At 42.0% G+C, this 16,888-nt stretch overlaps 1 protein-coding gene across 1 annotated transcript in view; it reads right to left on the bottom strand.

Moving 5' to 3' along the window:
- Positions 1–2,520: 2,520 nt before the first annotated feature.
- The window catches only part of LOC103182713 (transcription factor TFIIIB component B'' homolog), a 39,532-nt gene continuing 25,164 nt past the window's right edge, over positions 2,521–16,888 (bottom strand). The window contains exons 20-31 of the mRNA XM_042331675.1: positions 15,662–16,508; positions 14,859–15,070; positions 13,671–13,866; positions 13,295–13,478; positions 12,476–12,539; positions 11,559–11,751; positions 10,424–10,700; positions 10,061–10,103; positions 8,152–8,292; positions 6,959–7,319; positions 5,330–5,576; positions 2,521–5,204 (exon numbers count right to left, since the gene is read on the bottom strand). Of these exons, the coding sequence (XP_042187609.1) occupies positions 5,052–5,204; positions 5,330–5,576; positions 6,959–7,319; positions 8,152–8,292; positions 10,061–10,103; positions 10,424–10,700; positions 11,559–11,751; positions 12,476–12,539; positions 13,295–13,478; positions 13,671–13,866; positions 14,859–15,070; positions 15,662–16,508 (2,918 nt within the window). The 3' untranslated portion in view covers positions 2,521–5,051. The remainder of the gene's footprint in view (positions 5,205–5,329; positions 5,577–6,958; positions 7,320–8,151; positions 8,293–10,060; positions 10,104–10,423; positions 10,701–11,558; positions 11,752–12,475; positions 12,540–13,294; positions 13,479–13,670; positions 13,867–14,858; positions 15,071–15,661; positions 16,509–16,888) is intronic.

The raw sequence follows: 16,888 nt of genomic DNA, 5'->3' as shown, positions 1-16,888 counted from the left end.
CCCTTCCCACAGAAGATTGAGTTCAAGATACTTGTCCTCACTTTTAAAGTCATCCATGGTATTGCCCCACCCTACTTCTGTGATCTTCTTAAGCACTACAACAACAACAACAAAATTACATTTGTACAGCATCTTTCACGTCAGGAGGACGTCCCAAGGCGCTGGGCAGTCAGAGCTTCGGACCCGAGCTGGGGGTCAGCATTGAGGAGGGTAGAGGGCAGGGAGGGAAGCAGGGAGATCAAAGGTACGGTCAAAGAGGAGGGTCTTGAGATGGGTCTTGAAGGAGGCAAGGGAGGGGGCGAGGCGGAGGGACTGCGGAATGGAGCTCCAGAGGGTGGGGGCATAGTGGCAGTGGTGGGCGAGCAAGGTGGGGTATGTAAAGCAGGCCAGAGCCCGCTGAGCGGAAGGAGCAGGGAGGATGGTAGGGGTTTAGGAAGTCGCAGAGGTAGGGGGCACCAAGACTATGGAGGACTTTGAAGGTGAGGACCAGGATCTTGTAACTGTATCCTCTGTGTGATGGGAAGCCAGTGGAGTTGAGCAATAGGGTCACAGAGCCTGGTGCGGGGGAGGACACGGGCTGCAGAGTTCTGGATGATCTGCAGCCTATGGAGGGAGTAGTTGGGGAGGCTGACAAACAAGAAGTTTGCATAGTCAAACCTCAATGTAATAAATGTGTGTATGAGGGTTTCGGCAACCTGCGATGTGAGACAGTGACGGAGCCGGGCGATGTTGCAGAGGTGGAGGGAGGCAGTGCGGGACAGGCACGGATATGGAATAGAAAGGATAGGTGAGATTCCTGACTGGCTTAGTAAGGTGGAGTGTACATCCATGGATAGTGATGCTGTTAGCGCCTGAGGTGTGGAGGCGCTGACAGGAGACAATCAGGAGCGCCTCAGTCTTGTTGACATTTAACTGAAGAAAGTTAGCTCTCATCCAGGACTTGATGTCTGACAGACATTCTGTCAGGTCAGCAGTGGTCCTGGAGTCAAGGGTGGAGGCAGAGGTACAGTTGGGTGTCATTCGCATACATGTTGAAGTTGACCCCATGTCTGCAGATGATGTCACCAAGAGGAAGCATATAGATATTGAAGAGGAGGGGGACCAAGGACAGAACCCTGAGGAACACCGCACAAGATGGAGGAGAAACCGTTTGTGAACATTAAGTGAAGACTGTGTGAGAGGTATGATCTGAACCAGTCAAGGACAGAGTAGTGAATGCTGAGGTGAGAGGAGAGGCGGTGGATGAGGATAGAGTGGTCAACGGTATCGAAGGCAGCAGAGAGGTCAAGAAGACAAGGAGGCAGAGGGAGTCCTGGTTGCAGATGGACAGAATGTCATTTGTCTCTTTGAACAAGGCTGTTTCTGTGCTGTGGGTGGAACGGAAGCCCAATTGGAGGGGTTCATGAAGGCACTGGCGGGAGAGGAAGAAGCGAAGCTGGGAAGTAACTTGTTCCAGGACCTTGGAGAGGAAAGGGAGGTTGGAGACGGGGCAGTAGTTTGAGAGCAGTGATGGGTCCAGGGAGGGTTTTTTAAGGATAGGAGTGATGGTGGTGGTTTTTAATGGGGTGGGAACAGTACCAGTGGACAGGGAGAGGTTCTTGACGTCTGTGAGTAGAGGGGCAAGGAGGTGGAGCTGGGAGGTAAGGAGAGGGCTAGGGATGGGGGCGAGGGAGCATGTGGTCAGTTTCACATGGGTTTATAGTGGTGGTGAAAGAGGAGTGGGAGGGGGTTCGAAGGTGTGGAGGGAGGGATGGGTAGGGGCCGGGTGAGAGGGAGAGATGGAAAGGGGATAGTAGACGGAAGGGCAGAGGCAGCTGAGAGAAGAGGAGCCTGTGGTTGTCCTTGGTCTCCAAGATTGTCTTGGAGTAGAACGACGATTTAGCGGAGATGCGGGCAGAGCGGTAGGATTTGATATGGTCCAGCCAGATCTGTTGACAGACCATTAGATCCGATAAACACTACTATCCTCCTGCACCCTCCACTCAGCAAACATTGAACTGCTTCACAACCCATCCTGCCAACCCTACCTTCGAAGGACCGACGTTCAGCCTGGCTGTCTCACTCTCGATCTCTTCTTGACCTCGTCTCCTTTAAGGTCAGTCTCAACACCTTTCTTTTTGTCTTAGGTCATCCTTCCTCACCCCCACTTCCCTTGACCCCATCATTTCCAAATCCAACCACCATTTTTAGGTGCAAACCCTTGTCTGTCCAATGCCTTGGGACATCCTCCTGATATAAAAGGAGCTATGTAAATCCAATTTGGAGTTGTTTGTCACTTCAAAATTGTCCAACGTCCAAATCACTGACCTTCTCAGTTCCACCCCCACAAACTCCACCTGTATCCTCTCCCGCCGACAATTATAATGCTTCCTGAACTTAGCACATAGGAAGTGACATGAATGACACTTTCTGTACATAGTGTGCATATACACTAGAAGTGACATTAGCAGTGACCTAATAACCTAAAAGCTAAACATTGTTAGTCGAGGTAGCCAAAAAAACTTCCAACTTCAGCACCACTGAACACATAAATCGTATAAGATTTATTTATTTACAAAATTTACAACAGATGAATCCATCTATTCAGAGTGTAATACTGTAATATTCCTTCCAAACCAGGAAGATACTGAATTGACAACTGAGTCAAGTCATTCAGTTAATAACTACTGTACATAAAAATCTGCAACCAACTGAAGAGTAAGGTGACAATAAATTACATTTATGCATGTGTGACTGACCCAGCTGCTGACTCAAGAGACAAGCAATGTTGAAAACAGCACTTTCTGTCCAATGGCACTTCACGCATTTGTGAATATTTCCATAATTGACTCCTCCTCAAACAGCCAGCATTTCCAAATATTGGGGTCAATTGAAAAAGTTTTGCGTAGACCTTTAATTGAGCTTCTGACACTTAGGCTTTTCCAGAATGGCTTGAAAGAGAACAAAAATGATGGACGATGATGATCAAGGCTGAAATATTATTTCTCTTCCATTCCAGCCAGGATCTTGATTGAGTACCAGCAAAATATACTACACCAGTTTTATTTAAACTAAGCCTGGAACCCATAGCTTCAAAAGATGATGTTTGGCTCCCTGAGAGGTTTCTGTCCACACACACACACCCTTTCGGAAGGCAAGAGTTCCTACTGTAATGCTATTTCAGATTAGTCCAAGCAACGATTGCAGCACAAGTAAGATTTCCACAATAGCTGGGTCAGTTACCAGTGTAACAGGCTCATTATTACCTCAAAACAAAATTGTGCGCTCATTTTTAAAGAAAAATAGGATTATTTTACATAACCGTTCATACACAAAAAGTGAGAAATGATTTGCACTTGTGATCAATGAACACTGCACTGAAGAAAAAAATACAGCATATTGACAGCATACTTTAACATGGAAAATGGAGCTTTTTAAAAAAGGTAAATTTTAAAATGGATCTGAAAAAAATTAGTTCAACCAAAAGTTTTCATTTGTAGTTTAAAACTTAAAAATAAACATTTCATGTACAAATATACTAAAAAAAACTCAACCAGAAGTGCAGATAATTTCAAAAAGAAAATTCATGGGCATTTCATTCTTGACATGTAGAACAAATAAATATGAGTTCACTCAATTATCCAATACATTAAAATCCAGTTAAATGGGTCAGCACTTGGTGTTTGTTCATGTTTGCTTCTTTTTGTCAGTTTAAATCCTTGTTAACAGTGCCCAAAAAAACTATAATGGCAATCTCTAGCCATAATTAAACGACCAAGTTAAAGTTATGAAATGTCACTGTCATGTTCTTCGATCTTCAATGAGTGACAGAGGGACAGAGCAGTGAAGTTAATGTATTAAGACCCTTATTTTCACCTGTCTGGATGTAATCCTTATCATTATAGCAATGCTGTATAAATTTGTGAGTGATGGGAATATTGTAAGTTCAAGATTGAGGGAAATTTTCTGACAAAAATCACAGTCAGCTTGTCCTATGGCTATTAAAATGATGGCTAATATCTAAAACAAATCCTCAATCTTTGGATTCAGATAATGCAATACATTGGCACCTGCTTTTGTATATTTCTGACCAGTGACCTGGCCCAAGCCTCATTCTTCTGCTTTAAAAACTGAAACATAGTACACTACCATCTGCCACCATGGAAACCAATCCCATCACTACAAATTATTCACTTTTTGCAATCAGCAGGACTATCTTTTGCAATTTGTTTCCTTTCAGGTTGTATTTTTTTGGCTGAATTTCCACTATTTTGTTTCAATATGATGAATTTGTAATTAATTGTCACCAAAAATATCCCATTCAAAGGCAATCTCCGAAAGGCAAATTGTCCAAGTAGATCATAATTCCCTTAATATTTATAACTCTAAGTTCCATATTCCAGAAATAATCCTGATTACTTTAGATGTTAAAGTGCAATACACTAAACATTGTAATTTTATACATATGTCTTGTTCAAATTCATATTTTTCTAACTATACAGATCTGTAGCACTTCAGAAAATAATCCTGAAGTATGGATCAGAATAGATAGATATGTCCCTTGGTATAACAGCAAGACAATTATGGTTTCCACTTCTGCATATTTTTGATTTTATAACAAAATTAGTCATTTAGATTGAATGGGATCAAAGATTTTTTTCCATATTTTACACAGCAGCTGAATTGCGTGGATGAAACATTTATGTATTGCCCAGGGTTATCTAACCAATTAATTGGAAGATATACGGAGAACAATAGAACACAGTTTTGAAGAATGTACAGTTACTAAGAAAAATATCACATTGTAATAAATCATTCTGTTAAAAAATCTTGATATTTCCTACCAAGAATATTGGAACGGGGTTGCAGCAAATGTTTTTTACACATTGATATTACTAAGGAGGACAAATATTTTACAGGGTATCAGTGCAAAAGAAAGCAAAAGTCATGGCCTGTACGTGTCCACGTATCACATCTTTCTCAGCATTGTGATTAGTTCATGTCTTAATCACTTTGTTCCGTGATGTAACAGCACCAATAAAATATACTCCTTTCACAGTAATCTTCTTTCTTCACTCTAGGTCCTCTACCTCGGTGAAGATATCGCTAAAAAAATATTCTGCAACCCTGGTTGGTGCCTCTTCAGTATCCTGCTGACCTGCACAGAAGGCCTCTTCTTTGTACGACTCTGACTGCCAACACTGCACCGAGGAATGATGTGCTACCTGCAATGAGACATTTATAAACATGAGCAACACTCATAACAGTGACCGAATTAAAGATAGTCTAAAATACTTGTTGCTTCATGTCTTTAATGTTCACAAACCCCCTTAAATAACAAATTACGTACTTCAGAAGGTGCACCACTGGTGTCAGGAAGGCTTGCACTTTGGCTCTCAAGTGATTTCCTCTTTGCAGTAAGAGAAAGACTCGCTTCTGTTTCTGCAGTATCTTCAGGCGATGGTGCTGATCTCTTTCCAGCAATACGTGGAACATTCATACGAGGCTTCTGAAATTTAGTCCTTTTGGGTTTTGTTTCACTTTCACTGGACTTCTTAGATATAAAAGATAAAAATCCTCGCGGTTTACGTCCCGGCCTATTAAAAAACAACAGAATCACACCTTACTTGCTTAAACTTACTTGCCAATACAGCACCCAGAATGTTTTAACTGCAGCTTTGGAAGGGCAGGAGTTTGGTGCAGCCATGTAGCAAAAAAAATAAACCAACACAAAAATCTGTCAGCACTAATAAGGAAGACAATAAAATGTAGCTTGTATTTCGACAATGTGCGTGTGGGAGGGGGGTGGTATATCTAATCAAAACCAATCTTCTTTCCAGTTCTGAACACTTTCTGTTGAACACTTTCTGTTCTAATGGAATATTTGAATGACTTAAAAAAATTGCCCTCCAGTTGCAAATTAGTATGAATTAATCAAGTTAAACCTTATGCAAGTTTACTTACTCCACACGGTTCTATTACCTGGCAGTAATTAGGACCCTGGTTGTTAGTCAATTGCCAGATCGCTTTAATAATCCCTCCCAAAATAATCCCCCCCCAATTTTTTTTCAATTTGATCACTCAATCCACAAATGTTTGAGGGACACTGCTGTGCGCATTTGGCTATTGCGTTTCGCCCACAAAATACACAGTCACTCCACTTTACAATATATCCTGTGAAGCGCTTTTGAGTCGTCTCAAGCACGTGATAAGGCGCTATATCAAATGCAAAGATTATTATTACTTAACACAGGCATGTGACCCACAATGGCACATGGCATCATGTAGCATCACATGCTCCCATATCAGTAATCATTGGTTAAAAAGAAACGTGTAAAAAAAAACAGAAATTTCCTTGTAACTCTTCAAATTTAAAAAAAAACTTACAGTAAAACTCAAATTTTAGAAAAAATTGAAATGTGGTAAGTTTGAAATGTGTTGGGTGATTTTTTTGATGTGCTGGGTTAAAGGCTGTACTTTAATCTTGCAAGCAGGGCAGAGACTGACCTATACATTCACTTCACCAGATCTAGATCCTGGTCCTCACCTACGAAGTCCATGGCCTTGCCCCACCCTACCTCTGTGACCTCCTAACCCCCTACCAACCCACGCACTCCCTCCACTCAGCCGGCTCTGGCCTGTTCCACATCCCCCGACCCACCCGCCCCACCACTGGCAGGAGAGCCTTCAGCCACTCTGCCCCCAACCTCTGGAATTCCATCTCCCAATCACTCCGCCTCGCCCCCTCCTTAGCCTCCTTCAAGTCCCACCTCAAAACCCTCCTTTTCAACCATGCCATCGGTCAACCCCCCCCTTCCCCTTCCCTCCCTTCACCTCCGACCCCAGATCGGGTCTGAAATGCTGTACACTGTCCAGCGCCTTGGGGTCGCCCTCCCTACGTGAAAGGCGCTACACAAATGTAATCTTGTTGTTGTAGTAAATCATCAAGTAAATCATATTTTACCATTGACCTCTTTACCTGGTTAATGGTGCCCTGGAAGAGGAAGCTGTATTTGGTGCGTTTATTTCAGATGGTTCTGCTACATCTTCTGCCAACCTCTCTGAAGCGGTGTCAACTGTTTCAGTGGTAGCTGCTGTCTCTTGTATATCAGTTGGCACTTGAAGATGGCACAATGATTCTGGCTCTTGTTCTGAGTTCACATCAGTTGCAGAATTGCAAATTGGTTCAGTTTCCAACATTACTTGAGAGGCCTGAGGGCGAGATGCGTTTCCTGATGATTTTGAAAGTTTTTGAGTTGGTTTATTTCCAGCTGGTAGCTTGGGCTCACATGTAGCTGCAGTTCTTTTTGCTGAAAAATTAGGTTTTACTGAAAGTTTACCTAGAAAATAGAGATACACCAGATAATAAATAATAAACCAAAAGTATTCTTAAATATACAAGTAATCTTTCTGCCTAACCTAAACTGGCACTTAATTGTTTAGCAATACCTACAAATAGTAAATTTGAGAAAAATCAGATGACTGATGTAATCTGAAGATTAACAGAAACCAGTCAGTTATGAATGGAGCAGACTAGTGCACTTTGGGTTTTGTAGCCTAAGTGTATCATAACATATGGCTCAGACATCCAAAACAAGATTGACAATCAACACACTGATAGTTAGGTAAGAATATCAAAGGATATGAAGCAAAGGCGCATAAATGGAGTTGAGGTACAGATCAGCCATAATCTAATAGAATGGCAAAACAGGCTCAAGGGGATGAATGGCCTACTCTTGTTCATAATCCCACTGACACTGATAAGCAGATATCCTCCATGGCTTCCATTCTCCCCAGTGTATCTGCTTAATTTGATGACTGCCCAAAGTGGTTGCCACAGAGTCCACTGAATTGCCAAGTAGATTATTTTAATTTTTGTACTCAATTAATAGAACAGTTCTAAGGATAAGCTTTTTTCAAAAAAAAAAAAGATTTTTCATCCCTTTTAAGACAGAAAAGCATTTGCTTAGAAAATCTAAATCGTGCACAGATAATAAAAATAGATGGTCACACACTTTGATTTGGTTACTACTCACTACCTGGGAAATTAGCTGGATGAAGATGAGTCTGAACCAGGCATTATCTTCTGTGTATAATAAACCAATTATAGTAACCCATTCCTGCGTGAAGTGCACAGCGCAAAACAAATTCACTTTGAAATTAGCTACTTACTTCTTCTTATCCTCGATGCAAGTTTTTTTGGTTCATCAGCAAGTTCCGAGCAAGGGTCAGTGACATTTTCAACAGGTAGAGGGTCTACATTATTCAACAGAGCAGAACTGCAAGTCTCATTGGGTTCTGATGGAGCAACATCTTTGGGGAACAAATGACATCACTTTCAAAATACAGTTATTCGCACTAACTGGAAGTGACCGAATTGTAGGTAAGTAAATAGTGAGGATAATTGTATATCATACAAATTACACAGTGCTTGAATGGTGCTCACCNAAAAAAACTTCTTCCATTAGTATCAGTTTTTATATGGATTCTATATCACCGTACTTTGCCAGCTCTTTTCTCTCTCTCTCTCTCTCTCTCTCTGCCTTGAAATGTTCACTTTTTCTTTCTCTAATATATATATAATATATTTTTTCCATCACTGACTAAACTTATCTTTGAAATTCAGTTTTACACATACAATAACCACATCCCATATTTCATCTGTCAACAACAAAACAACAACTTGCACTTATATGGCGGACTCCATGCCACGCGGCGTCTCCGAGCGCTTAACAATGGTGGAGCCCAAGGCTGAGCCGGAGTGAGAGGGAAGGATGCCAGTTGGCGCAGTCGAAAAGGAAGGTCTTCAGGCACGACCTGAAGATGGGGAAGGAGTGGGTGAAGCGAAGGGGTTGAGGAAGAAAGTTCAAAAGTTTCAGGGTGTAGTGGTTGAAGGCACGGCCACCGATGGTGGAGCGGAGGATTCGGGGGACGCGGAGGCTGGACCCAGTAGAGCAGAGGCAGCAGAGACTGCTGTGGGGAGAGAGGTTAGAGAGGTGGGGGGGTGCCAAGGAATGGGAGGATTTAAACACTAGAGTGAAGATCTTGAATCCGATCCACTCTGTGACAGGGAGCCAGTGGAGTTTGGCAAGGACTGGAGTAATTGGGGTGCAGAGTTTGGTGCGGATGAGAAGGCGAAGTTTTGAATGAGCTGGATTTTGTGAATAGTGGAGGAAGGGAGATCGGTGAGGAGGGCGTTAGTGTAGTCCAGCCGAAAGATGACAAAGACATGGATAAGAGTTTCAGGTAATGTGCAGAGACGGGCAATGTGGCGGAGTTGGAAGAAAGCGGTGCTGCCAGCACAACTAAATCCCATCCTTTGTATCCTCAGGTTAAATATGAGCCCAGACAAATTTTTCAACTGGTAATCGCTGCCAGATTTGCAAAATTAATAGCCTGAAACTAAAACAAAGAATAGTTCATAAAATGCTTTTCGATATTTACATTAGAATGCTTTTCATTGCCATGACCAGAAACATTACTGCAAAACTATCTTAAATAATAATCCTTGCATTCGATATAGCGCTTTTCACATCCTCTAGACGTCTCAAAGCGCTTCACAGAATAAACTGCAAAGTGAATTGACTGTATATATTTGTGGGCGAAATGCGGCAGCCAATTGTGCACAACAGTGTCCCACAGACAGTCATGGATTGAAAATGACCGATTTATTATTTTTTTTCTTGAGGAATTATTATCAGACATGTGGAGTAAGGAAACTTGCCCAAGGTTTCACCCTGCCGGGAATCGAACCCAGGTCTCTCGCTTGCAAAAGAGAGTGCTATAACCACTGAGCTACAGGACTCCACAAGTGATCCTAGGAAGTAGAACTATTAAAAAAAAGCAAACAATTTCACATGCCCAATACAAATGTCTGAGCAAAGTTCACAAAACTACCAACTACTAGTTCATCTGAATGCATTTTCTAATTAATTTCTAACTAATCTAATTCTGTGAAGTGCTTTTAAGATATTTATTTTCTGTGTATGGTGTTATATAAATATAAGTTGTTGTCATTGTACACTGAAAAAGACCCAACAGTCACAATCATGCTATAGCTATATTTGAAAATCACACTTACCATAATTACCAGACATATTTGTTGTGAAAATCACTGGACATTTCTGCAAAACAGACAAACAGCAGAATTACAACACTTAATCCTAGAGCTCTTCAGATGCAACTTAATATACCCAACAGACGTGCTTTGTACCATTTAGCAGTTTCTTAGAATAAAATCAAGTCTATGATACTGGAGAACAATATTTTTTCTCTTCGTACCTAATAGTAGCCCCAGAACAGATACTGTAGGTTAGATAATTTGGGCTTTTCTCCTTTAATGTTTAACATCAGCAACCTTGGTATAAGCCAATGAACATACCATAATGCAGAGGAAATCCACCTTACAAGCTATTAACATAACATTTCAGTATTGCAGCCTTACCTCAGGTGAAGTGCTGATAGTTAAGCTGGACTGAGAAGCTTCTTCAACTTGTGGAGCGATTTCTTCACATCTCTCAGTATTTGGTGCAACTGTTGTACTGTTTTTATCAGGAGGAGCATCTCGACAGTTCTTCACACTAGGAGCATTCCTTTTTCTCCCCATTTGATGTAGATTAGGTTTTGGCTTATTTAAGCAGCGTCTCTGTGGTGAAGCTTTTATCAGTGGTGTTCTATCAGCTACAGTGACTATATCAGGAGCTTCTACCAAGGGCTCAGTACTGCAAGAATGGAAACAGTAATTGTAGCAAGATCTCATTTTCTGAAAGCTAGATTTTTGTTAACGTTTCACAGTAAATAATGTCAGCGCTGGGGAATAGGATCTTTCCTGCTCTTATTAAAAGAGCCAGCTTGAAGCATTGCCCAGTCAAGCAGTATTAGTACACAACACAGTAAAGCTCGAACACTCTGACCCACAACGTACCTTAATCCCAGCTTCAGACAGCTCATATTTTTGGTTAATCAAGATTTATGACATAAGTAGAAATCCATCACCATGTTTAAGAATCTCCAAACCAAACTACTGAGAATTCCACATAAATATGGTCTCTCCCAGAAACACACACTCCTTGCTGTTCTTTAATTTCTTTAGGCACAGGTTAGCAAGAGGTTTGATTTCCCATCTGTGCTGTATTGGCTGTTGCTAGCCAAAGCAGCAGTCAGGAAACCACAATTGGGCTTGGCAAATCAGCCAAGGTTGCCACTCCTGATTGTTATCTAGTAATCTTGTTAGAAAGTGCAAACGTGTACATGTCAAGTGAGAACAGGCTAAGCTTTGATACCCTACAGAATCCTAGCCTGTTGACACTCACTCACTGAGCTCACACTTTAAGAATGATCATTAGGGCAAGGTATCGGAGAGCAGGTACGTACTGTGAATCCGTACCCGACCGAGTCAGCTCTTTAGGAAAGGAACCAGATGGACAAATGATAGGTTAAAAGATCGCTCTTTGGATAAAATATGGACTTTCAAAGTGTCGGAACATTAACTCATCTAAACTTATTCCATCAACCGCCAACTACTGAAAGTTTAAGATAGATTCTAAGTAGCTTCAACATCCCAAATATTAAAGCCTTACCTCACTGCTTCTGCATCTTCTATATTTTCCATCGGTAGGGATATAACTGGTTCAACTACTGCCAGGGGAGCTTCCGGTAATGGCATAAAGGAGGTGGAAGATGGATCGTACTCATTTAAACTGGATGTCGGGATCTCAACTAAGGTTAATATAAATGTCTCCTCCTTTGAACTCCCAATCGCCATAAGATTCTCTGAAAGAAATGCAACCACAATCACAAAGACTTTAAATGTTTAGCTTATCAAACTTGGAATTCTTTCTAAAGAGGAAACTCAAGACTGATTAATTAGTGAATAAGGTAAATGCAAAAGCATTGTCAATCTATCCATTCCTACTCAGAGAGAAATAAATACTTAATTTTTTTATCACCCTGAGTTATTTAAAAACAATATAATGAAATTAAAGCTTAAAATAAACTATCAATTAAAACAATAAAATGTCCTTTCAAGATGCTTTTAACAAAACTACTGGTCCAAAATATCCATGCAAGGAAACCACAATAATAGTTTGAGAGAAAAAAAACACAAACAAGAAAGAAATGCACCATGCCATATCCTAGTCTAGGACGGTTCCTAGGACTGTGCTGTTAGCTTACCTGTGCTGTGGTAGCAGGGACATTACAATAGGCCTTATGGCCTCTGGATACAGGGATTAAATTCAGTCAAAGATCACTGTAGTGACCTCTCTCAAAAAGGGCACATACAGTATATATTCAAAAACAAAATAATAATAATTTGGTCACTTCAGGTCTCATTCACAAACTAGAGACTTGCTTATGACATTACCTTGATTTCTCAACAGAATTAGAAACTTTTAATTTATTCCCAACTATCAACGCTTTCCAGCTTGAAAGTATAAATTAAACAGTTTAAACAAAAAAATGTATAAAGTAGTTTCAAAACTTTCAGGACAATTACCAGAATCTCCCTCAAAAGTGTTCATTCCTTGGTGTTCCATATCTTTAGCTTCCATGACGTCAATCTGCAATAGTTAAAACCAATCCACGTTCAAGATATATATTAAACTATCTTCATCTGTAGCTTTTATGACAAATGGTGCCAACGATGGAGAATAAAATGCGTTTTGCAGTGTGACCTCACAACCCAACCAATTGCTATGTGGTAGATACTTTGGGAGTCACTGCAGGATCAATACCAAGGTAAGAAAATCCCAAAGTGAAGTTTCTATTTAACATGAAGTGAACATTGATGTTTCTTTGCCTATGAGAATGCTGGAAATATGAAACCAAAACAGAAAAAATGTGGCAAATGTGTAGCCAGGAAAGGATGAAGGGCTTTAAAACACTGATTAGCCTCTCCACATATTTTGTTTCTTTTGTTTATGTTTAACAATATTTTGTTTGGGCTACAGAAATACTGGTCGGGTCACATCGCAAACCCCATCTGTTTGGGAAGTGGATGCACTTTAAAAAAATCTGTAACTTCATTAAGTAGTTACAGGACTTCAATTTTTATTTGGATGATCTACATCTCTACCCTGTCCAATGTTGCATTAACTCTTATAGAAGTTTGGGGGAATTCTAGTTTCCTCCATGCAGACATGGGGTGGGGGGATTTTTTATTGTTGGAAAAAAAGACTTTTTTAGCAATACAATACGATTTGCACAAGGCAATTCACAATTACAGTGTGAAAGTGAACAAAGATATTACTAGAATGGAGTACCAAGGTTATTTTCCAAAACGATAAAAGATTTAATCTTCCTTAGCGCTGCTTACCTTCTGATCGTAACCCAAGCTTGAAACCTCTACACTTGTCTCTGCAACTTCTGAAGACAACCTTGTATCGGAGGTTTGACAGAGGTCGACTGTGGGTTGCTGACACCATGAGTCTGAGGAAATTCTCTCTCCTGTCTCTTGGTTTTGATCAACTGGAAGTAGCAGATCGTGTCCGGGAGATGTCCTGAAGAGAATTTTACTTCGCTTTATAATAGCAAGAACAATGAAGCAAAACAACATGCAATGTTTGAAATGAAATGTCGCATATTCCACTTATCTACTGCTTATATTTGTGCTATTGTTCCCTGGAAGCAAAACAAGATAACTTGCATTTGTTTTTTCTTGTTCTCAACATCTATTGATATTTCATCCTCACCTTTCACTTAAAGGCTCGCTTTGGATCATTTGCTTTTTATCCTCCATGTATTTGTACATTTTCTCAGTTATCAACAATGTCTCATCTGCTGGTTGATCAGCTCGAGACTGTTCCCTGGTTTTATCTTGCTCATCACCTTCCCCTCCCAAGAGGCGAATCTGCAGGGAGTCACTGCTCTTCATTTCCATTTCATCAGCTACAAAAAGACAGAATTTTAAACATCTTTCAAACATCTGTTGCAATATAGGTTCCTATTATATAGGAAACAACCTCATGCCAACAATACACAAAAGGATGAATGTTTATTTTCAATCAGGAAGCTAATCAACAGAGAAGGCTAAAATGAATGGCAAGTTACTCTTGACGGTCACACCTTCTCACTATTAGATACAGTGGAATCCATTTTAGCCGGACACCGGTTAACCCTGATGCATCCGGCTAAAGCGGACTCCAGAGTAATATCAACAACAAAGGGTCCAGAAACATGTTGCTTGAAAGTTGTTTGATTGAAAATATTCATCCTGCAACCAATCCAAGGGCCAAAATTCTTTAGTGCCTTAGCCTTAAGATCATGCGGAATTTTAGAAATTTTATAAATTTAGGCTTCATACAGTTCTTAAAAAGAATTAGGAATATCTGGAAATGGAATTCATTTGATTAAGAACAACAGAAAACAAGTTAAAGTTAAGTCAATAATTTGGCAAATTCTGGACACTTTAAAATGCTACACAAATAGAGTAAATCTGGTCCCAGGTGCAATTTCTCCCCCCAAAAAAGGTCTTTCTTTGGAGAGATCCTCAATCTCACTTCCAAATCAGTTCACGCCCTGGCATCTCCCTACTTCTCCAATCTGCTCACTCCGCACGCCTTTACTTAGCTGACTCAGGCCTTCTGCATGTCCCCTATCCCCTTCACACTACAAATGGCATCCATGCTTTCTGCCACTCTGTCCCAAATCTCTGGAACTCCTTGTCTCAGTCCCTCTGTCTTGCCCCTCTTTGCCCATCTTCCAATCACACCTGAAGAATTTCCTCTTTGACTGTGCCTTCGGTCACTCCCCTCCTTTTCCAGTTTGGTGTCAAATCACTTTGCTGGTAAATGCTGCAAAATGCTAATGCTATTGAAGGGCACTATAAAAATGCAAGTTGTTGTTTTGATCAGATTTTTAAAAATTCCCATTTTGCTTACCATGTTTTGTCCTCTCTGAAGTAGGTGCTGATGGTGCATTGGAGCTCTGGGTTTCTACCATCTCTGCACCTGAACATGGTTGTTCTTTTACATGCCTTCGAGCTGCGTTTTTACTGAGGTTGGGCCTTGGCTTTAGAAACCTAGATCTTCTGGACTTGCCCACGGCTCGATTTCCCTGTGTGTCATCATTCACTTCAATAGCTGAAGAGGCACTAAAGTGAAGGAGAACAAATAAATATCGGTTCTTACTGTTCCAATTTTATCTTCCAGTTTCTGGTCCAAAAGAGTGTCTCAAAAAAAAAACCTGAAGACTGTTAGAGTGGGCTGACAATTGACAACTTTGTAGCTAACTCTTCCAATCATTCATTTTATCCAGGGAGCTGACAATATTATTCGTTTTTGTTTCTCAATAGCAGTGCACTTGGTCTCAGAATGATTCATGCAATGGTCTCAATTTCACAGCTATCGGAATTAGAAACTTTCACAAGACCTGGTCCAAACACCAATTAATCAACAAATGGAGAACAAGCACAATTTGTTAATTTTTTAAAAATCTTGCACCCGATTCTTCATACAACATAGCAGCAGGTTTAAACTCGCAGCGCTGAAGTTTAGAAGAAGTTCAGAGGAAAGTTCTCCTTGCACAGAACTAGCGTAGTTAGATCTCATCTAAATGAGATCCATGGAGATAAGCTACAATATATTTTGAGGAGAGGACTGATCTCTGCACTATTCTGCTAATTCCCTTTGGTAGAGGAATCCATTATAAGGGGCATAAGCCTTAAAATCTGAACCAGACATACCTAAAACTCCTACTGCTGGAGTCCTCTTTTGATTGAGTTGGTTTCTCTTTTTCAGATAACAGCGCATCCTTCACATCTCGTCCTGTAGAAACGTTCTGCTCGTCAGCTTTCCTAGACTTAATTTCTGTTTCAATCGTTTCAGCAGTTTGCAAAGAAGGGTCACCACCATGAACAGAAGCCTGATCCACGATTTTCTGATTTGCGCAGGTTCCATGAGTATCCTCAGTATTGTGTAATCCATCACCAAGCCCTGCACTGCCGGGGTTACAAAGCTTTGTGCTGCAAGAGTCATTGAGCTTTCTCCTGCCAGGCTCACTGGGCTCCGCGATGCGAGGGGCCCCGGGCTCCGCGATGCGAGGGGCCCCGGGCTCCGCGATGGGAGGGGCCCCGGGCTCCGCGATGCGAGGGGCCCCGGGCTCCGCGATGGGAGGGGCCCCGGGCTCCGCGATGCGAGGGGCCCCGGGCTCCGCGATGCGAGGGGCCCCGGGCTCCGCGATGCGAGGGGCCCCGGGCTCCGCGATGGGAGCGTCCCCGGGCTCCGCGATGGGAGCGTCCCCGGGCTCCGCGATGGGAGGGTCCCCGGGCTCCGCGATGCGAGGGTCCCCGGGCTCCGCGATGCGAGGGTCCCCGGGCTCCGCGATGCGAGGGTCCCCGGGCTCCGCGATGCGAGGGTCCCCGGGCTCCGCGATGCGAGGGTCCCCGGGCTCCGCGATGCGAGGGTCCCCGGGCTCCGCGATGCGAGCGTCCCCGGGCTCCGCTATGGGAGCGTCCCCGGGCTCCGCGATGCGAGGGTCCCCGGGCTCCGCGATGCAAGTGTCACTGGGCTCCACGCTGCAAGGGTCCTTCTCTAATTGAACCATCATTCATAATAAAAAGTTAGCATTATTTACTAAAAGCATAAATGCAATTTATAGAGAAAGAAACATTGATACAGTTCCGTTTTGGCTTGAACCTGGAACCTTCTGAGTCAGAGGTGCGAGTACTACTACTGTGCCAGGCTGACACACAAACCATTTCCCACAGAGAGCGATCTGCCAACCGACTAACAACCAGGTTCCTACTTACTACTAGTAAGCAGAGGCATTTGGGGTAAGGAAACTTGCCTAAGGTTTCGCCCTGCCAGGAATCAACCCGGTCCTGTCTTAATCGCACAAACCACTACGCTATGAGACTTCCTAAATTTTATTTTGAGGACAGAATAGAAGCAAATAGAAAACAGTTTACCAG

The sequence above is a fragment of the Callorhinchus milii genome, unplaced genomic scaffold, assembly GCF_018977255.1.
Source record: "Callorhinchus milii isolate IMCB2004 unplaced genomic scaffold, IMCB_Cmil_1.0 Scaffold1, whole genome shotgun sequence".
NCBI lineage: Eukaryota > Metazoa > Chordata > Chondrichthyes > Chimaeriformes > Callorhinchidae > Callorhinchus > Callorhinchus milii.
The sequence above is the reverse complement of the archived record's forward strand: the minus strand, read 5'-3'. Positions and strand labels throughout refer to the sequence as shown.